At 38.5% G+C, this 21,623-nt stretch overlaps 1 protein-coding gene across 4 annotated transcripts in view; it reads right to left on the reverse strand.

Moving 5' to 3' along the window:
• Positions 1 to 2,329: 2,329 nt before the first annotated feature.
• Positions 2,330 to 21,623, reverse strand: part of LOC119784033 (FERM and PDZ domain-containing protein 4-like) — a 92,431-nt gene continuing 73,137 nt past the window's right edge. For 2 of the 4 annotated variants that reach the window (XM_038285917.1, XM_038286002.1), the window contains exons 6-16: positions 20,672 to 20,776; positions 20,360 to 20,467; positions 18,989 to 19,120; positions 18,409 to 18,528; positions 17,331 to 17,467; positions 16,908 to 17,034; positions 13,925 to 14,014; positions 13,661 to 13,843; positions 13,396 to 13,534; positions 12,115 to 13,062; positions 2,330 to 6,747 (exon numbers count right to left, since the gene is read on the reverse strand). In XM_038285917.1, coding sequence (XP_038141845.1) covers positions 3,431 to 6,747; positions 12,115 to 13,062; positions 13,396 to 13,534; positions 13,661 to 13,843; positions 13,925 to 14,014; positions 16,908 to 17,034; positions 17,331 to 17,467; positions 18,409 to 18,528; positions 18,989 to 19,120; positions 20,360 to 20,467; positions 20,672 to 20,776 — 5,406 coding nt within the window. In that variant the 3' untranslated portion in view covers positions 2,330 to 3,430. The remainder of the gene's footprint in view (positions 6,748 to 12,114; positions 13,063 to 13,395; positions 13,535 to 13,660; positions 13,844 to 13,924; positions 14,015 to 16,907; positions 17,035 to 17,330; positions 17,468 to 18,408; positions 18,529 to 18,988; positions 19,121 to 20,359; positions 20,468 to 20,671; positions 20,777 to 21,623) is intronic. The other 2 variants (XM_038286086.1, XM_038286159.1) reach the window with 1 other exon arrangement.

A 21,623-nucleotide genomic window follows, 5' to 3' on the forward strand; every position in this document is an offset into this window, starting at 1 on the left:
TCTCTCACAGTAGTGAGATGAAAATCTTGTCCGTTTCACTACACTGCATCTCAGACGCATATCAGAATTGGGTAAAATCTATTTAATTATCAGCATTTTTCCTCAAGAGCATAATCCAATTTGATGGCTGTTAGGTTTTATAAAAGTGAAGTGAGCGGAAAATTCCTTCTTCCACAACTCTCCAATAAGTAATTCATCTTTCATCATCATATTTCAAGCCTAATTATGGCTTCACCATTTTTGCTAAAAATTGAATGTTTAAATTAATATTTAATAAATATTATGAACCCAGATAGAGCAAAAAGAACTCCTATCTTTCAAAATCTTGATAAAACATTATCTAAAGTTAAGACTTAATATATAACATATCCAAGTCTTTCTAAATACAATGAATTACATTTTAAAGTAGTGAATAACTGATATCCCTCAAAGGATTTCATCAAGGAAACATTGAAACTTGATGTTGTTAATGGCAGTCTCTGTAAGTACGACGGAGTATTAGGGCCACACATGAAGAGAAAAAATATTTTTGCCATGACGAGATTAAACTCAACATTTTGAGAATAAAGTTGAAATGTCATGTTGAGTTTAATCTCGACGTGTCGACTTTAAACTCGCCATTTCGAGAATAAAGTTGATATATCGTGGCGACTTAAATCTCGACATTCCAAAGTTTGGAGAAAAGAGCAACCGCGTTCCACAGCTGCAGTCTGCGTTTTAAGAGTGAAGGTAGTCTTTGACGTGCTGCAACTGTATAGGATTCTGTGCATGTATCCTGTGCAGCGGTTGGCTCTCTTGAACTAATTTAAACTTTATTGTTGACACGTCGAGATTAAACTCAACATGACATTTCAACTTTATTCTCGAAATGGCGAGTTTAAAGTCGACAGGGCGAGATTAAACTCAACATGACATTTTAACTTTATTCTCGAAATGTTGAGTTTAATGTCGACATGTCGACTTTAAAGTCGACATGTCGAGTTTAATCTCGTCATGGCAAAAATATTTTTTCTCTTCATGTATGGCCCTAATACTCCGTCGTACTGTAAGACACATCTGGAAACACCTATAAATTTGTTTTATAAATGTAAAGAAGTTAAACATTTATGAATATTACTTCACAAATTCTTGTCTTTCAAATTCATTAATGTAGTTTTTTTTTTCTAATTAGGATATACAGATCGGATCATTCCACATACATAATATTATGGAAATGATGGTCAAATTTTTACTGGAAAATCGTACATAAAAAATTTGGTAAAATGTCCTTCTCCTGCTCTCAAAAATTTGCTATTTTTTGGGGTTATTAAGAAAGATCTAAAATAATAGAGCAATAAAATTGAACAAGATGTCCGAAAAGTTTCTGTCTTTAACCCCTGAGGATTTTGATTTCTACTTTTTCTTATATACTATTATTTTTCCAATTATTTTCCCCCTTTTATGCCTTTTATAAGAGCTCAGGTCGTTGTACTTTTAATTTAATTTGTTCAACAAAAATATGATCCCTAATCAGTTTACATTTTAGCATTTTTCTTTCTGGTTCTACAGATTTGCCCTTTTATATGAGCATAGGGAAGACCCTATGGTTTTGGAGGCTTTTTACAGCATTTTATGGTCTGCTGTTAGAATAAACTCGATTAAATATCTTGAGCAAATAAAGTGTTTTTTTTTTTTTTTTTCAAAACTATTTCTTTATTAAAGCAACAGTATGTACTTTTAGCCACTAGGGGCACAAAACCTGTACCTTCCAGGTGTAGCAAATCTGAAAGCACTGTCTCACAATTAAACAAGCTTTCTCCATCCTTTGGAATTGGAGAGCAAACAATTATGTGGACTAATACTATTCCCTTGTCTTTATTTGTATATTGATGTTCAAAATAAAGACTTCAAAAAATTTGATAGCACACAACTTTAGACCACTAGATTGACAAGTCTTTGAGTTCCTTGAAGAGATAAGGGCACATTCATCCCACTATAAAAAAAAAAAGTGTTATACCAGAGAGCCAAACATATATTTGATCATTCAAGTGTAATATTTGTTTTGTTTCCTAAAAAAACTTGTAGCTTAGGTAGCACTCATGTTTAATGGGATATTAGACTTCCGTAAAGTGGTGCTCAAGGTTACATGACCCATTAAGAGAGGGTCGGATTAGTGTCTGAAGTATAAGTACAGCACTCAGCATTGATATGCGCAAAGTGCTTAATAAGGACCTGAAAAATAATTTGATATATATTAAATTTGGCTGATACTTAGGTCAAAAGTTATGCAGTGTTGCTCTAACGGAGAAAAATATCCAAACAACACGGTATCTGGTTGAATTTCACTTACCAAAGTCTTAGCTTTTATGTCTGTCCTTTACAACAGTGACAAGAAAAATATTTTAAATCAGAATACAGAAAAATAAAAAAAGTTATATAAAAAAAGGCAACAACATAGAAGTTTGCAAAATATTACATCAGATTTAAAGACAATAGACAAAAATGTGTACACTTGTAAAATGTCTTTTAATAGGGTGGATTATTGCAAAAACAACAAAAAAAGTTAAAATAACATCTTGTTTACCAAAAAAAATATCTAAATTCATCATATGCAGTAACACATAATTTAAGAAGACCCCCATCTAAAACAACATATTGATTTAAAAAATGAAAATAAATAACCTTTGTTTAAAGATCAGTCAAAAATATTGCTACAAATTTGCAAATATTTAAATTTTATAGTTTTAAATATTCAGCTTTGAATGAAATTCCACATATTCTAATCAGACAATACAAAATATGAAAACGTTAAGCAATGCTCTGAGAATAATTTAGGTTTTTACTGAGTACATTATTTTTGTCTATTCAAACAAGAAAAGGTGAACCAATTCAATGCTATATCTTTTTCTAGTTGTCTGACAAGTATACATTTTGCTTACAGCTGAAATTGCTTTTCTTATAGTTATATATATTTCTATTAAAACTTTACATGACTCAACGTAAAGTGACTTTCCATCAATCTTGCAAAATAAATTATTTCAAGCAGAGTTCTCAATGCCTTCCTGCTCTTCAAAAAAGTGCTCCTTCAAATTATACAATTATATAGTATCATTATACATTATATACATTTTGAATAAGTTACATAATGCACAAGTAAAAGGGTATAGTATCTACTAGGTACATTTAGTACAAAGGTTTCTAACAGTATGGCTTTGAAATTTACATTACAACAATTTCAGCAGTAAAAGTATTTACTCTCTGTAAGCATTTTTAATAATATGTCATTTTAACTTTAAGTATAACTGCAATAAATATATTTTTAGACATAAAAAACATTTAAACACAACAGGAAAACATCTGACTCTTTCAGATAACTCAAAAACAGTAAGATGTCTAAAGACAGACTTCTACTGACTGCATAGGCCATACTATAAAGCATTGGAAATAGCCTCTACTTGCTTAGCAGCGTTTTAAGGGAGCGGGTGAGTGCGTTAGCAATAGCTGACATGGTACTGGAGTGGCGAACCAGGGCATCAACACTGTGCTCCCCTGGAGCCCCAACAGTTGCAGCTTCGGCTGCTTTGAGCAAACAAATATAGTTCATAACAACCTCATCAACTTTTGCTACAACTTCTCTTTGCTGCTGTGATGCCGAGGCTCCAAGTCCCCTAACTAGACACATACAAGCTTCACACAGACAGCATAGCACCTGAAAGCTACATGTAACAGCTAGCAGCATTTCATCAGGACTACTATGGGCTTGTGCCATTTTCCGGCAAGCCCGGCCTAACTCTTTTGACTCAACAGAAAGAAGCTGCTTGTACTGGGAAACATCTTGTATAGGCATCTGGATGCCACGGTCACAACGACCTACACTGGATCTCACCAGTGCAATGAGCTCATTGGCATCTCGACGGACGTCGTTAAAGCCACATGGAAAGCTGTACATGCGGTCCTTGAGAGAATTGATTCTCGCCAAACGGTCACTAAAGCTCATATTATCAAGCACCTCTCCATATAGCTGCTCATCCATCGATGATCCATAGGGGGTTATAGCTGATGCAACAGCACCATTATTGTCAAAATTACCCCCAACACGACTTCTTCTAGGCCTGTCCCACTCAATTTCATCATCTTCTCCCTCAGTCTTACGTTTAAAGAAACAGTAACTGAAGGGGCCGTTGCATCTCCAGGGACTGGTGTCCAGTTTTTGAGAGCCCTTTGTATGTTTAGAGTCTTTTTGTAATGGAAATGCAACAGATGACCTTCTACTATCTACCCCGCTGCCTGTAGACCAACATGTTGCATGTGAGGATACAGATCCTTGTGAATAGCTCTTGGATAGCCTTTTTCTAGCTTGTCTACGTTGGACTTTGCTCTCACTTTGTTGAGACATAGGTGCTGACAAGGGCTGCTGGCTGCGGCTTCGTATGGGCTTATCAAATAAAGCCTCAACACTTCCAGAACTAGCAGTCACATTGCTTGAGCTGCGCTTGAGATCTCTTCCTCGTTGCATGCTACTGCTTAAGGGTTCCGTCTGGGACAGGGTTGGAGCAACAGACTGAATATGGTTCTGATTCTGCCGCAACTGGATGGAATGAAGTGAATCTTGTGGACATCCTGAGTTGCTAGCGCTAGAGTTCACTTGTACTGGGAGAGATGAAGGAAGGGGTGGTGGCAGAGGTGGTGGAGGAGGAGGTGGAGATTGTGGTGTTGGAGATGATATGGTTGTTCTAGTCCGACTAGATGTCTGTCGAATGAAAGCTGATGGATAATCGCCACGCCCTAGTGAGAGAGCATTGAGCTCTGCACGTTGACCACTCAAACTGGGTGCAGTTGAACAAGAAAAAGAGTCATTAGGTTTTTGAGGAGAATAAAAACCTGCATGTTTTGACCTCGAGTCTGGTTTGAACCAGTCTTCTGTGGTGCCACTTGGTTGGCTTCTTGAACGAGGTGGAGGGCGATTATTACGGTTCATATGCTCTTGTTTTTTACATTGAAAGAGAAAATGTTCTGGATCAATACCCTCCCTGCCCAGCTCACTTTCCAGACCAGAAAAGGAGCTCCTTCTTTCAGTTGGAGCTCTCCTGAAGTCCAAACTATCATTCAGTCTTTGTACATGCATATCAGGGCTTCTCTTCAGTTTGGCAGGAAGTGTGGCTGAAAGGTAGGACCTTGCATCTTTATTTGCTAATTGCATTGTTGCTGAATGAGAAGTTGCAGTATTAGGGCTGAGAAATGGGGATGAGAGAGAGGAAGGCATACATGGACAGCGAGCAGTGGTACTACCTCTACCCTTAACCATTTCAATTAACTGAGGGTTGCTTGTAATAAAACGTCTGCTGTCTTTTTTAACTGCCCCTCCCATACCCGCACTATGTAATTTACCCCCCTGATGCATTTGACTTACTGTGAGATAGTTTATCAGTTGTCTGTAGGCCTCACTGCCTTCCTTTGGGTTAAGGCCCTTAAAACTAGGTTGCTGTTTAACATGGATGTCGTTTGGATGCTTCTTATTTCCTGTTATCTCCTTGTGTTTGGAAGGAGTTGCTGAGGAAGGTCGGCTTGTTTCCCCCCCAGCAAATGGGGGATGGATGTTGGGCAGCATTTTTCGAAGGAGGTTGGGGTCTGCATGAGGATGAGGGTCTTTGCTTTGAGTGTTTTGGCTTTGGAATCCTACTGGGACTCCAGAATTGCTGTCTTCGTTGTTTAGCACTCTAAGCAGGGAAGAGGAAGAGCTCGAAAGATGGTGCTTTTGCAAGCGATTGTGCTTGGACTCAATTGCACCGGGGCCAAGGGGGGAGTCATTTGGTGTTGCACAGGCACTGCTATTTGTGCTGCCACCTGCATCAAGTGATGAGCACAAGGAGCCCTGAAGTGAACTGTGAGCTTCTCCTTGCAAATTTGAAATCCTTTTTGCCAGGTGGTACTCACACAACCGTGCAACACTCTGTTGTCTTGAAATTGGCTGATGGTCACTTTGTGTATCCGATCCTTGTTCAGAACCTCCTGATCTGGATTGCTTGCTCGGTGACAGTAAGGATGCTACAACCAAGTGTTCATCCTGCTCAGCAGTCGTAGCTCCGTTGCCTGCATCACAACCGCCCATGTTAACAACCTCTAAGAACCGATCAGAAACAGCCGAAGATGGGCGAAGATTATTTCGAGGGTCTCGAGCCGGGCTTGTTGCTACAGTGCCCTCGGTTACAGAGGAAGAGGTGAAAAAGGAATTCTGTCCCCTCTGACCTTCTTCTTGCTCAATAAATGAAGTGCGTTGGTTTAAATCAAGATAGCTGCGCCTGCTATTAATCTCACTTCGAAAACCTTCCCTGGTACTGAAGGTGTTGTACTTTCCACTGGAGTGTGCTGATTTTTTCTGGTGTTTACCTCCTGGTGTTGTTGAACTGGGATGCTGGAGAGTAACCGAGAGAGTATTTTGGGATTTCACCTCCAATCTGTCCAGCCCCGATGATGTAAGGTCCAGCTGGGGGCTACGTCTTGGAGGAACTGCTGGAGGCTGAAGGTGTCGTGTCGGGCTGCGGGGTTTCTTTTCTACATTGGCGCATGAATTAGGTGAGACTGGAAATTCAGTTTTCTCTTCAAGTAAAGGTTGGTATCCTTCTGTTGTGGCTACAAGCAAACGCATGTGGCTCTCATTAAGTCTATGAGTAGCGGCTAGTTCAGATATTTCAGTCATCTCAGAAGAGTTGGTCTCATTGCCAGAATCGGATGAGGACTCTGGGCTAAATCCTTGAGATGTGCACATACCTGAGAAAAACAAAAAAATAAATATGAACCACATTACCAACATTTAACCAGTATACAATTAAATCTCTAAATACCAACAAATCTCAATACATATTTTTCTAGAATCTGAATAAGCCTCCTCTCATGCTTATCCTTTCCTCTTATGCTATTCATTTGAATAAATCTGTGTGTTTATCAATTTTGTTGGATAAACAAGCAGACAGATGTAGGACGTTCTGTTAATTTAAAATTTTGTAATTGGAAAAACATTATGGGTGAGGATTCATCATATGGTTTATCGTTATAGTGATGTCGGTATTTCTGGCCATGTTGGGAATTATAATGTATTCTCTAAATGACAGATTATAATTAATTATGCTTAAGAAATGGGTGAATTGTCTGATTTTTATTTTATTTTACCTTTTTCTGCTTTTTTATTTTTACTGAGAGACATGTGAATTCAAAAGATATTATTAAATGTGGATACTGTAAAAGTCATATTTCTTTATGTAACCAGTGTCCTGGAGAAGCCTAGAATTGATATGTTTTCCAAAAGCAGCATTTGCAATTGTTGGACTATGAAGGTATTGGCATGGAGTCACAGCCATACAGTAACTCAAAAAACAGACTACAAAGAAGTACTGAAGAGTCGTTCTTTTATCCTAATTTTTAACATTATAATGACAGTACCACAAAATATTGTGATACGATTTTAAGTCCATATTGCCCAACCCTAACAAAACAGGAAATTTTCAAGCTACAAATTGTTCAGATTCAGTTTGCATTCAGAGGTTCCACTGTGTTAAAAAACATTATGTAATGTTTTAACTGGAAGACAAAAAACATGTAGAATGTAAAATTTTGTATGTGATCTATCAGAGTTATTCTGTCAAAGTTGTTCAATACAACTAAGTGAAACTGTCAAGCCAATTGCTTTTGCCTTTGTCACACTTAAACTTTTACAATTTTAAGTTATTTTTTAAAACTAAAAGCTGGTGGATCAGTAAATATTTGCAGAGTGAAAATTATTTATCCTTGACAGCTGACCTAGTTGTTAATTTCACTCACCTCCCTAACCCTCCCCAGTTACTAATTATCATTGATCTTATCCACCTGTTCGTGCTGCTCTATATACGGCTCAGCCCAGCTATCGGGACTAGATCATTGATTGTTTATTTGTTTGAGTTTCAGTTTCAGTTGGAGATCATGACTGATTTTCAGAGTTCATATTCTCGTTCTCAGAGGCCAGTGGTTTTTTGACTTGTCTTAGTAGTTCCTGATCATGTCTCTTATCCACTGAGCGTGCCCTGTTCCTGTTTTGGCTCAGTGAAGGGAGCTAGTTTAAAGTTCCATAGTCCTGGTGCCTAACCACTGAGTGTGCCCAGTTCCTGTTTTGGCTCGACAGAGGGAGCTAGTTTAAAGTCCCATAGTCCTGGCTCTTGCCCACTGAGCGTGCCCTGTTCCTGTTTTAGCTCAGTGGAGGGAGCCAGTTTAAAGTTCTGTGGTTTTCCTGATGTCGTGTCTTCTCCTGCCTCTCAACTACTGACTTAGACTTTATAGTCATTTTTTACACACAGAGTATACAAAATGAAATTTCGTTTAGTACAGCTCTCAAGGCATTTCTAAAGTGCCGCAGTGATAAAATGTAAACATGGTTCTGTACAGGGTTCTGTACACAAAGATTGTGCCTGCCTGTCAGAATCCGAAAGTTTCTGCCTGAACTCTCTGTTGGAGTCTTGGAATCTTGAACCTGACTGAACTTTCTCTGGACTCATGGAACCTCGGATCTGCCTGCTCCGGTTCTGATCGGAGACCCTGACCAGGCAACGGGCCCCTGGAGCTCAGAACCGTCCTGTTCTTAACTGTTTCCTTGACCTGGCTCAGACTCCTGCCAGTTCATTGGGGCTGCAGCATCTGATACAGTCTGGGTGGCTCTCGCTGCACCTCGTTTGGCCATCGGCTGGATCCTGCCTTGCCTCCGACAGAATGGACTGAACTATTGAACCAGATAAGTGACTCACATGGATGATCATCTTCCATCAGATTATCGTGGTCAATTACCTGTGTCTATCTCGCCTTGAATATTGGGTCTTGCATTCTAAGCTCATAACAATATCTTGACATAATGAAATTGGTCTGGATCACTCATCTCAACATTGCAAATAAAGGGTCCATTATGTTGAAGATCAACTTTGAACTGGCACCAAAAAGCATGATCACATTACTCCTATCCTGTCCCTTCTTTTCCCAATTCCAATCTGTTTCTGGACTGATTACTGAATTTGTATGCAATACTTTTTGCAGTTGTAAGTGGTTTGGTAATAATAATCTTTAACAGATCTTCTTAACATTTGCACATCATTCAGCAAGCCACTTTCTCTTAAATATTACAAGATTCAGATTGAAATATAAAGAACCAGAACTTTGCTGTAGCTGCAAAGAAATTGTGGAAAATCTTTTTGATTCATGGAAGCACTGCCTGAAAAAAAAAACATTTTTTTTATATAGATTTTTTCTATATTTCTTTGCCTAGCTTGCCTTTACAAATGAATTTGACATTGACTTATAAGGAAGGATGAAATACTTTTCAGATGTATTTTTTTTAGGAAAACATCTATTCTTGCTCAAGTCTGTGGACCACCATCAACACATCCATTTATTTTGCTTCTCTGACCAAAAGCCTCTAGTATGGAGTAGTTGTAGTACAACACAACGTTTTCAGAAATTATGGCAAAACAATATTGTCAAGTGTGCTGATGAAGGTTCTCAGTCATCCAGGTCATAGTCATTCCGTAAAAATTCAAAAAATATCCACTGGACTTGGTTTTCAAGATTTGAAGACGTTTCGCCACCTCTCCAGGAAGCTTTCTCAATTCAAATGTCTGGATCCGCAGTGAGTTTGAGTCTTATATAGACAGCGCCTTGTATCGCTTGGAAACATGCAATAGAAACCGATGAATGGGTCGTTAGTTCCATCGTTAGCCCGTAATATCTGAAACTGTCTATGATTCTAGGGGTCGGTCGTTAAAGGGGGGATTGTCATTAAGGGGGGGATTGTCTCCTGTAATACCTGAAAACTGTCTATGATTGTTAAGGGTTGGTCGTTAAGGAGGTATTGTTCACCGGCTGGAGCGGGTAAGTCCCTTGTTCCTCTGTGATGGGGTGGGGGGTTTGGTGATATCTGGAAGGGATCATGTCTATGATTGAATTGTATGTTTTTGGAAGCTGGAATCTCAGTCCACCACCTCTGTTTAAAGTTGGTTTTTCTCTCTTAACATAGATGGCTTCCTTCACGCCCCTCTCAAACCACCTATTTTCTTTATCCAGAATATGGACATTCTGGTCCTCAAAAGAATGACAATCCCCCCTTTAACCACCGACCCCTAGAATCATAGACAGTTTCAGATATTACAGGCTAACGATGGAACTAACGACCCATTCATCGGTTTCTATTGCATGTTTCCAAGCGATACAAGGCGTTGTCTATATAAGACTCAAACTCACTGCGGATCCAGACATTTGAATTGAGAAAGCTTCCTGGAGAGGTGGCGAAACGTCTTCAAATCTTGAAAACCAAGTCCAGTGGATATTTTTTGAATTTTTACGGAATATTGTCAAGTAACATTTTAAATGCAGCAAAATATTATACAGGTGCTGGTCATAAAATTAGAATATCATGAAAAAGTAGATTGATTTCAGTAATTCCATTTAAAAAGTGAAACTTGTATATTATATTCATACATTACATACAAACTCATATATTTCAGATGTTTATTTTGTTTAATTTTGATGATTACAAATGACAACAAATGAAAATCTCAAATTCATCATATCAGAAAATTAGAATATTACTGAAGACCAATAAAAACAAAGGATTTATAGAAATGTTGGCCAACTGAAAAGTATGAACATGAAAAGTATGAGCATGTACAGCACTCAGTATTTAGTTGGGCCTCCTTTGGCCTGTATTACTGCAGCAATGCGGCGTGGCATGGAGTCGATCAGTCTGTGGCACTGCTCAGGTGTTATGATAGCCCAGGTTGCTCTAATAGTGGCTTTTAGCTCTTCTGAATTGTTGGGTCTGGTGTATTGCATCTTCTTCTTCACAATACCCCATAGATTTTCTATGGGGTTAAGGTCAGGAGAGTTTGCTGGCCAATTAAGAACAGGGATACCATGGTCCTTCAACCAGGTACTGGTAGCTTTGGCACTGTGTGCAGGTGCCAAGTCCTGTTGGAAAATGAAATCTGCATCTCCAAAAAGTTGGTCAGCTGCAGGAAGCATGAAGTGCTCTAAAACTTCCTGGTATGTGGCTGCGTTGACCCTGGACCTCAGAAAACACAATGGACCAACACCAGCAGATGACATGGCACCCCAAACCATCACTGACTGTGGAAACTTTACACTGGACTTCAAGCAACGTGGATGAAGTGCCTCTCTTCTTTTCCTCCAGACTCTGGGACCTTGATTTCCAAAGGAAATGCAAAATTTACTTTCATCAGAGAACATGACTTTGGACCACTCACCAGCAGTCCAGTCCTGTTTCTCTTTAGCCCAGGCAAGACACTTCTGACGCTGTCTGTGGTTCAAGAGTGGCTTGACACAAGGAATGCGACAGCAGAAACCCATGTCTTTCATACGTCTGTGTGTGGTGGTTCTTGAAGCACTCACTCCAGCTGCAGTCCACTCTTTGTGAATCTCCCCCACATTTTTGAAGGGGTTTTGTTTCACAATCCTCTCCAGGGTGCGGTTATCTCTCTTGCTTGTACACTTTTTTCGACCACATCTTTTCCTTCCCTTCGCCTCTCTATTAATGTGCTTGGACACTGAGCTCTGTGAACAGCCAGCCTCTTTAGCGATGACCTTTTGTGTCTTGCCCTCCTTGTGCAAGGTGTCGATGGTCGTCTTTTGGACAACTGTCAAGTCAGCAGTCTTCCCCATGATTGTGTAGCCTATAGAACTAGACTGAAAGACCATTTAAAGGCTTTTGCAGGTGGTTTGAGTTAATTAGCTGATTAGAGTGTGGCACCAGGGGCCATCAATTTTGAACCTTTTCACAATATTCTAATTTTCTGATATGATGAATTTGAGATTTTCATTTGTTGTCATTTGTAATCATCAAAATTAAACAAAATAAACATCTGAAATATATGAGTTTGTATGTAATGTATGAATATAATATACAAGTTTCACTTTTTAAATGGAATTACTGAAATCAATCTACTTTTTCATGATATTCTAATTTTATGACCAGCACCTGTACAGTGTTTGGGAAAGTCTAAATGACAAAGAATACTGAATACTGTTTGACTGAAAAACTTAAAAGTAAATAACTGTGTAATCCACAATGAACAAACATTGATGTAAATTTAAAAGTGTCTCACAGACCTGTGTTGTTACTTCTGGGTGGTGGGCGATGAGGTCTCCGCTCAGAGACTGATAGATCCGCCAGTGCTTGTAACGAATTCACAACAGCATTTTCTAACCTACTCTGCCCTCCTCTGCTTCCTTCTTCCTCCCCATGTGTTGGAACGGCATCGATTAGCGATACAGGGATGTCATCATTACTACATGTGCTTAGAGGCCGTCCCTCTGGGGCTGTGTCCTCATCTATGCTGTCCCGAAAGCCTGGTGGTGGCGCTGCGATTGCAAGGTTCAGGGTCTGCAACAGGGAGTCGTCCTCATCGTCGTTGACCCCGTCGTCTCCTTCGGGAGGTGGCAGTGATGTGAGGTCGATGATATCATCCGTGGACCCAGAGAGGTTAAGAAAAGTGGCTTTGCCAGCTGCTGTGGGCAACCGTGCTCCTTGGCTGTCACAGTTCAGTCCACCTTCCCTGTTATCACCAACTGGAGTCCCCCCTGTGGAGTCTTCCTCACAGGAAGCATCCTCATCATCCTCTGCATCGTCTGTTGCGTCTCGATTAAACAGCTCCCTAAGCACAGGCTCCTCACCACCTTCCTCCGTTATAATGTTGCTATAGATGTGCGTTAGCTCACTGAACTGGAAGAGCTCGGAGGACTCAGGGCTCTCTGGCAGTGCTTCATAGTTCCTTGCTCTGTTCAACGGTGGGTTACCTCCAAAAATAAATGAAACTTTGGCACTCCGAGGAGAGTCCTGAGTTTTGTGCCTGGTTGCAGGGGGAAGAGGAGGGGGAACCGGACTTCTTCTCTTCCCTAGGTCGCTATCAAGATTTTGGGGCTCATTAAAGTAAGGAGAAATGCTGTTTTCCCTCTGCCCATTGTCTGAATAGTTCCTGTTATAGACAGACCCCTGTGCTGGCTCTTCATTTTCCCCAAAAGATGTGCTGTATGGCCACTCAAGGACACGATCCTGACCTGCAGCAAGCAAGGGAATATTACTTTTTCTGTTTCATATTTCATTTTGATTAATCTTTAAATTAGCTGGCCTGTTGCTGCTTTACTTCAGGATATTTAAGGTCGAATGCCTCCCAGTAGACCATAAATTCTTAAGTCATTTAAATTTAGTTTACAGGGTTTTTTTCTCAGACCAAAACATCAAGAGTTGTTAATAATTGCCTTTTAAAATTGGCCATCTGAACATAATGTTCATAGTAAAATTCAAAAGATTTGTGGAATTATTCTCAGTATATCGAGTTTTCATACAGCAGTGATATGTCTGCAAAAGTAATTAATATATTGATGACTCACCAGTGTCATCCTCTGCTATGTTATTGCAGTTGGCCATGTTGAAAATAGATCTACGGGAATCCACTAGGAGGCGGTAGTAGCCAGCTGTTAGGCAAGCAAGGTTCATTGCATCACTTGACTCCATGATTAGTGTGATGGGCTGAGAAAACAAGGGGATAGACAAGAGCTTATGTATTAAATTATGAACAAAATAGAAGATATAGTAAGGTACTCATGTACTACAGCATGTTTTCCAGGTTTCTGTTTTCAAAGACCACCTACTTACCCTAACATCCAGGACATGAAGTTCCAGCCGGACGTTCATCTCGTCCTCAGTAAGAATCTCAATGCGGTTAACGTGGCTGAAATCGGCCAACAGGGCTACAAGGTTGGTCCGGGCATTAATTACATGACTGATTCCATATCGCGGGCCCACTAACAGCATCACCTCTGTCTGTTTCTCTCCCTGCTGCAGCCAGAAGGACAGAAAGCAATATAAAAGAGGCTGCAAAAAACAAATCCCTAAGACAGAGTTTGACAAATGTCTCACCAAAAGTATCGATTTAAACTCTCTTCCTCCATATAGTTTGAGCTCACTGATGTACCTCAGGTAATGCACCTTGGCCTGCAATGCAGTTAGCTGTAAAGATAGAAGAGAGATACAGAGGTAATTACTCAGAAATTAAATCACTTCAATCTGAGCAGACGCATTAGAGGCTTCTAGAGGATGTAAAGAACGGTCAAGCCATTTTGATTTGGACCACTGCATTTCCATTATACAACATCATATCATTTAAATCTAATCCACTACAGTGCTCTTTATATCTCACTTGCTTTTGGTATAGTTCTCCTGTGAAAGAGGTTCCAAAGCATTTTTCGCTTTACATTTCCCTATGTTTCTAAATTCAGATATTTTTTAATGGAGTGTTATAAATATTGTGGACATTTAAGAGCAAGTGCTTTAATAGATAGCAGTTCACTATAAACTATATATTCAAATCAAAGAACTGTAAGCTAGTACATCCTTGTTATTTTCAACATGTGGTATTGGATGATTTTATTGCTGCTTCAATAAAAAAAAATCCTGACTTAGCAGATTTTAGTACAGTTTGTGAAAGTAACATCAAGAACCATTTATGGTTTAACCCTTATCTTAAAGCAGTGACAGCAAAAAGTAACAAAATAGTTCTTTGTATTGGGTTAGTGAGGAAATGATGTAAACTTTTAAAATCAAATGGTGCCCTGGCAAATCAAAGATAAAGAAGTCTGCAAAACCCAAAATATGGTTCATTCCACAGGGTTCTTGGACTTTTTTTTTTACACAAAGTGTTGATAAACTCAACCCCACTATACTCAAGATAAAATACTAATGTTCTATACAAAAGCAGGGAAGGAGAGAAGAAAGGAAAGAAGAGAGGTGGACTACACAATGATGGATGTAAGGACAGGAGGTTGGAAAGAAAGAACAGAGGTCCAAAACAGGGAAAGATTAAATAACAAAGGAAGAAGACTGGGGTCCTACACAAAGAAAATGGCACATTAAAAGGAGACACGAGGTAAAGAAGGGTTATAGGACACAAGGGGTCAGATGGAATGAGATGAGATAAGGTGGTAGGAAACTGAATACAAAGATGGGATGAAAGAAAGAAAGAAAGAAGAGTAGGAACATGGAGTTTGGAGGGAGTGAGGAATTCAACAGGAGGTAAAGACGCAAAGAAGGAAGGGCAGATGGAGAAAAAATGAAAATATTATATAAGTCTGGAAACTTAAAATGATTTTTAAATTGGGATGATCTTTTTCCACACCTTCCCAGACTGTGTGGGAAACCGGTTGAGTCACAAAATGTTTGTAAATTTGCACATTTATTGTTCCGATATCAACACTAGCAATTACATAATTCTTCTCAAAACAGCTCTTCGGTTTTGTTTACAGGGTTTCCAACAATAAGAGTGCGTTGAAAAAAATCTGTCAGTTGTTGAAAACTAATGCTCTGAGTCTTTATATACATGGTACAAGATGATATATTTCTACTTTAAGTGTTCCTGAAGTGTGCAATGCATGTGTTGTAAAGTATCAAGAAGATAATCCTGGTTGTTGCCTGTGTCAGGTTAATATGTTGGAAAACTAATTTGACTCAGATGAGATGTTCACATTTGACTGATTGTCTTTTTGCATCAAGGATCCCAATAAATGTATATTTCAGCATCCATCCGACTCCGACTTTCAGTGTTGTTGTGTCCTTGGGCAAGACACTTCACCTGCATTGTCTACTGATGGTGGTCAGAGGACCCGGTGGCGCCAGTGTAAGGCAGCCCCGCTTCTATCAGTGAGCCCCAGGGCATCTGTGGCTACAATGTAGCTTGCCACCATCAGTGTGTGAGTGTGTGCGTGAATGGGTGAATGAATGTAGTGTAAAGCGCTTTGGTCAAGTCTGCTGACTTGAATAAAGGCGCTATATAAGTACATGCCATTTACTATTTACCATGTGTACAATAGTGTAAAAAATGTTATCTTTGGTAGTTTTGAGATGTGTTGTTTAGCTGAGCTGAGCTGAATGAAGGCTGAATGAAGGCTGAATGAAGGCTTCCGACACCAACGTATTGCAAAATATAAAGGACTTATGATTGTAGGATAGTGGATACAGTCTTTTTAATTATTTCGCTCTACAAAATGTTTCCCCTTAATAGGAATATATAAATAGTTTGTAAAAACATTGCTAATCTGTAATCTGCTTTAATAATAATGAAGAAGCAGTTTGTAACTCTGATGGCTGTGACAGAAACCTTAAAAGAAACTACATTGATATTATTAATATTGACAGTCTAATATGATATCCTTTGGTCCAGAGGCTTAGTATGGCCATTATATGGCTTAATGTTGGTCTAATGGTGTATATGACAACTACAGAAAGTTAGCAATAGGTATAATTAGCTTTAGTTTGATAGTGCTCCCTTCTCTCACAAATGGAAAAGAGCCATAAGTAGCTTGTTTTTAGCTTTGATTTCGACTCAATGTCTGTATTTTCATCTGTTGGAGCCTTTGGAATGAAAGCCTGTTACAAGTGCATCAACATAACCAGTTATCATGGAGCTATGAGGCAGGAAAAAAAAGTTATAATTTGATCCTTAACACCTGAGGCAATTGCAAAGTTTAACTGAGTTTTGGCTGGCTGATTTTCACTCCCCAAAGTCACAACGCATGTTGCAGACAGGACCAGCTGGAGTTTGAGAAAGTGCTTGAAAGTTCAGTCCAGGTCACAAAAACCTCCTTCTGACCGGAACATGTGTGAATGAATATCAATACCTCATTATGCAAAGATTCTGACAAAGCATGTTGCTTGTTTTCCACATTAACATTCAAGGTCTAACTTGGTGGAGGGTCTCAGGTTGACAAAGGTGAAAACCTTTGCAAGGATGAGTATGGCAGCCAGGCTATTTCGAGGTATTGCATCAGAAATTAGTTGCTGTGAGATGGCGATCGTATGTGTTGGAAGTCAATAACAAGGGCAAATAAAGACAAAGAGAACTAGTTACTTTTTTCCCCAGAGGCACAAGGTTCTGGTTGGTTTTCAGGATGTGCGTCAGAGCCTTCTTGATGTTTTTCTCCTTCATGCTGGACAGCACAGTTGGAGGCAGGAACAGTGGCAGACCCCACTCCTTTCTGTGGAGAGATTTAGTTTCAGAATAAAGCTGAACTTGAAAACAAAGTTTTCCCCTCAGAGCTACATTAAAACAGTTGTGGTAGACAGCTGTAGAAGGGTTGGTTTTTCATTGCAAACTGACTGTCAGGGAGAGAAAAAGAACACTGAATTGTCTGTCTGCGGAGGAGAGCTTTTCTTTTCTTAGTGTTTTGCCTTTTGGTCACAAAGACAGAAAAAGACATTCTGACACTCATCAGGCTGGCCTTATAACTTAAGAGAGCTTGTATGAAATGTAAAACACACTCTCCCAACTTACTGGATATATTTCAAAGAAACCTTTTGACTCTGTCTGGCCGTCATGGAGAGGATGTACATCTGCAAAGCAGCCAGTCGCAGAGCAGCATCGTACTTAAGCTCTGGGCCGAAGCGCTCCAAGACCACGTCATTACAACACTGCAACAAAATAGGAAGCAAAATGATGCAAGAGTCAGTTTTAGCAGCTCACGACTGCAATTCCCTCTGCAAAACTCCCACTTAAGGGAGATGGATCTTGGCTCTGATTTACACATACTCAAGGTTTACACATTTTGTTTTGATAAGCATTTAGTCTGATTTTTTTCAAATATTTTATTGTTTTTTTTTTAATAGGTTATACGATGGAGATGATCAAAAGATCCATGGTAACTTGGGAGAAGCTGCAAGATTTTCACAGCTGAAGTACAACCATGAGGGGTGCGCTCCATATGTTTTTTTCTATATGAAGAGTTGGCTAAAGGGATTATTTGTTAAAAATGCAAAAAAAAAAAGCCTTGAATTTAGGCTGACAAATTCTTTACTTTTTGAAAACTGCACATTTGTCAACCTTGCTATCTATATAGTTATGCTGCTATAGGCTTAAACTGCTGGAGGACATAGCAACCCTTTTTCATCATTCTGCTTCATTCTCTCTATTCTCCCATTCTGTAATGCTGTAACAATAATGCTTAGTGTGAGGGATTGCTTTCAAGTCAATGAGTGATTGTATGATCTGGTTGAATTGTCTCTGTAAAGTGCCTTGATATGACATGAGTTATGATTTGGCGCTATATAAATAGACTTAAATGAAAATAATTTAAATTTAATTGAAATCCCTTGAAAGCAATACAGCGTCCGCTCCTTGATGAAGGATTTAAAAGCACAGGAAAAAACTCAGCCAATTCCACTTGCACTATTGTTAAGGGATGATTAAACCTCATTATCAGTTAAAGAAAGTTCTTTAAACAAGATTTAACAACATAATCTGATTCTGTTATCACCAATCGCCATCTAGTAGCAAATCATTTAGGTTTTTGGTTACTGAAATGCACATGTTTACAGTTTTAAAGTTTAGTTTTGGATTTTCCACCGCAGCTTACTTGTACATAGAGGTATTCAAACGCAACAGCATCCCGACGGAGCAGCTCCACTGGGTCCCTCGGCATGAAGCTTATTCTAAAGAAACACTTCATCCTGTTAGAACCAGGCCTCTGGGTAACCTGGGTTAGGCAGAAAAATGAAAATGCATGCAGTGATGAGGGTAAAAAAACTATAATAGGTTTGCAGAATATTAGGAATCATTATGAATTCTAGTTATTGGCTCAGTTTGAAGGCTTTATTAGCTTTGTCAAAGATGAACGACCCTTAAACTTTAGTTAAACAGAGCATTGCTCCTGAATTGTGTGGCATGAATATTAAAACTGTCCTCTTGTGATCCAGCCACCTCATTAGAAAGTAGCGGTCACTTGGAATTGGCATGTGCCATGTGCTGTTTGTGTGTGCGGCAGCGTAACAGAGGGAGAGGTGTAATGTGAACTGTCACCCCTGCTGTGTCTCCGCTGATAAATGGCACCCGGGTCTAAGTACCGTTTGAATACTGAGCAGCAAAGTGTGTGTCTTTGGGTGAGTGTTTGCAAGACCTGCAACCATGTGCAAGATGGAAAAAGAAACGTCTCAGACCTGAGTAAGCATCTCCTGCTCATGCAGGAGAAGCAGTTTGCTTCCAGAACCTTCAGTTCTCTCCTCCAACACTAGAGAGAAGTGCTCGATGCAGCGGATGGACAGCTTCTCCTGCAGGGTCAGAATCACCTCCTGGTATAAAAGGGAGAATAGGATATATATAAAATAGACAAAATAAATAAAAGGAAATCAAATAGCTATTAAATAAAGAAATATTCAAAAGTGAAAATAGTAAAGAGACAAGGAAAACCAACATAAAAATAAAAAGCTCAAGAAAAAAACTAAAGTAAATAAAAATTAAAGGCATAAAATATAAAAATTACATAAATGTTAAACAAAGTAAAAATTAGAGACTGTGGGAATTATTATTTTTTACATGAAATCAATTTATTATTTTTTGTTAATAGACTACTAAGATAAAAGTCAGACATAGAGTACAACATCAAAGGCAAAAATAATTTCATATAGGCAAAGCCTTTCTAAATATTCCATGTAAAAGAAACTGAGCCAAAACATCCAAAATCAACAAAACATACACACGAAAAAAAAAAAAAAGGAAATAATTCAGGGCCTTTTTTTTTTTTTCCTTTTCCAAATAAAAAACATAATATACCCTATATGCACAAAAATAGATTTGTTTTGGGTTAGCTTAAAGTTTTTATGTATAATATTCAATCAGAGAATTCTTCAGAAAAAATGCAAATATCTGTAAAATGATTTAATAATGTATTCAACGGCTAAATAAACATGAAGAAAAGCCTACTGAGAGGCTACGACATGCACAGTAGCTCCAGACTAGATATATGTTGTTGTTTTTGTGCAGATTTTTGCTGTGGCATTTAAAACTAACGGTTCATAGAATGAAAATAAAACACACTGTTGTAATTACAAAGAACGATAATTCTACTAGTTCACAATAGAAAACTCAATGCAAATTCTGAACTTGCTAAGGTTATAAAAAAGTAACAAGATTATTCATGACCATTAAAAGCATTACATTGATATTGATTTTTTTGCTTTGCTCTCTTTTCCAATTAAACTGAGAAAAGATTCTCTATTTTTATTTTCATAATAAATGTCATATATAGATTTAGAGGAATGTTTTCCTTTTTTAAATACAACAACCTTTTGCTTCAGATTTACAACAGTTATAATTAGGAACTCTGGAAACAACCAATGGTTTGATACACATGTTTTATATATATATATAAAAAAGAAAACCTTCAACATTAATATATATCTTTTTGTCACCAGAAAAATATTTTATACCAAAAATAAGGGAATATACTTCTAAAAGAACCCTCTTCTGGGTGAGTTTATTGGCAGAAGCTGCAGCTAATTTTGCCCCAGAGACACAGAGGAAGCACATACCTTGATGGAGGTACTGCTGTCGAATCGAAAAGACTTTGTCTGCCCGTTTTCCAGGTAGACCTTCAGGACATTTGGCATGAATAGTAAAGAGTTATCCTTCACCGGATTCTGCAAAGAAGGAATGTCAACACTGTCTTTCATTTGTACATATGAAGCCCCTTTAATATGTGAAAAGAATTCATTTTGTGATTGTCTTATCTATTTTGCATGCAGCGAACTGTCCGTCTTAAGCAGAAACCATCTGGCATTGCCTATATAGGTCAAACATAAGCATGTGTTTATATGTGTGCGTGTGCGTGCAGTGGGACTGACCGGGACCTGGCCGTTTATAATGACCTCCTCAGCAAAGCGCACTTTGACCGGATTGGACTTCAGCATGGCTTTTTTGGCTGCACTGATGAACGCTGATTTAGGAGACTAAGAGGCAGTCGTCCAAAAAGAGACACAGAAAAAAAAGGATCAAGAGAAGCATTGAAAAACAAATGAAATCTGAGAAAAATCACAGACTGCCATAACTTTAATATTTCGAATAAATAAAATCTTTTTTTTATACATTTCACTCAACAACCATCTGATTGTGATTTTTTTTTTTTTGTAGAAACCAGAAAAATTAGAAGATGGATGAAAAGCAAAACAGCAACAAAAAATAATTAGAGAAGCCCATATAAATCAACAGATGACAATAGTGAGTCCATTTTCTGTATGATTTTCAACAGTGACTCCAAAATCAGATATTTTATTGATCAGTGAGACACCATATCTAAGCACTAATAGCAAGACTGTTTGCAGTGCAAAAGTGTGAAAAGAACACTGTAAGTTAAATAGCTATTCAAAATCATGAAAATAAAAGTTTTTGCCTCTTTGAGTTAGTATAGTTGTAAACCGGGAGGTGTTTGCATTTAATTGATGGTACACACCAGTAGGAGAGAGCCCGAATTTTAGCAGATAACAGGAATGAACTCCTGTTGATAATGAAAAATTCATCGATTTGAAGTCTCTATGCAGTTGCTAGGGCAGGGTCTTCAATTTTTCACATTCAGAGAGCCATTTCACCCTGAGTCCCGCTAAGTAAAAGTTGTTTAAAGCCACAAAATACTACATGACATATTATTTTGTTGAATGTCTGCCATAGGAAATCAGTTGCCATCCTAAAAAAACAACATTGTACTTGTATTTTTAGCCTTTAAAATATGGAAAAAATAAAACATAATAAATATGAAGCATGGATTTTTGTTCTATAGGATTATTATTTGATATAAACAAT

The sequence above is a fragment of the Cyprinodon tularosa genome, unplaced genomic scaffold (genome assembly GCF_016077235.1).
Source record: "Cyprinodon tularosa strain WSP-4 unplaced genomic scaffold, ASM1607723v1 ctg1, whole genome shotgun sequence".
Taxonomy (NCBI): Eukaryota; Metazoa; Chordata; class Actinopteri; order Cyprinodontiformes; family Cyprinodontidae; genus Cyprinodon; species Cyprinodon tularosa.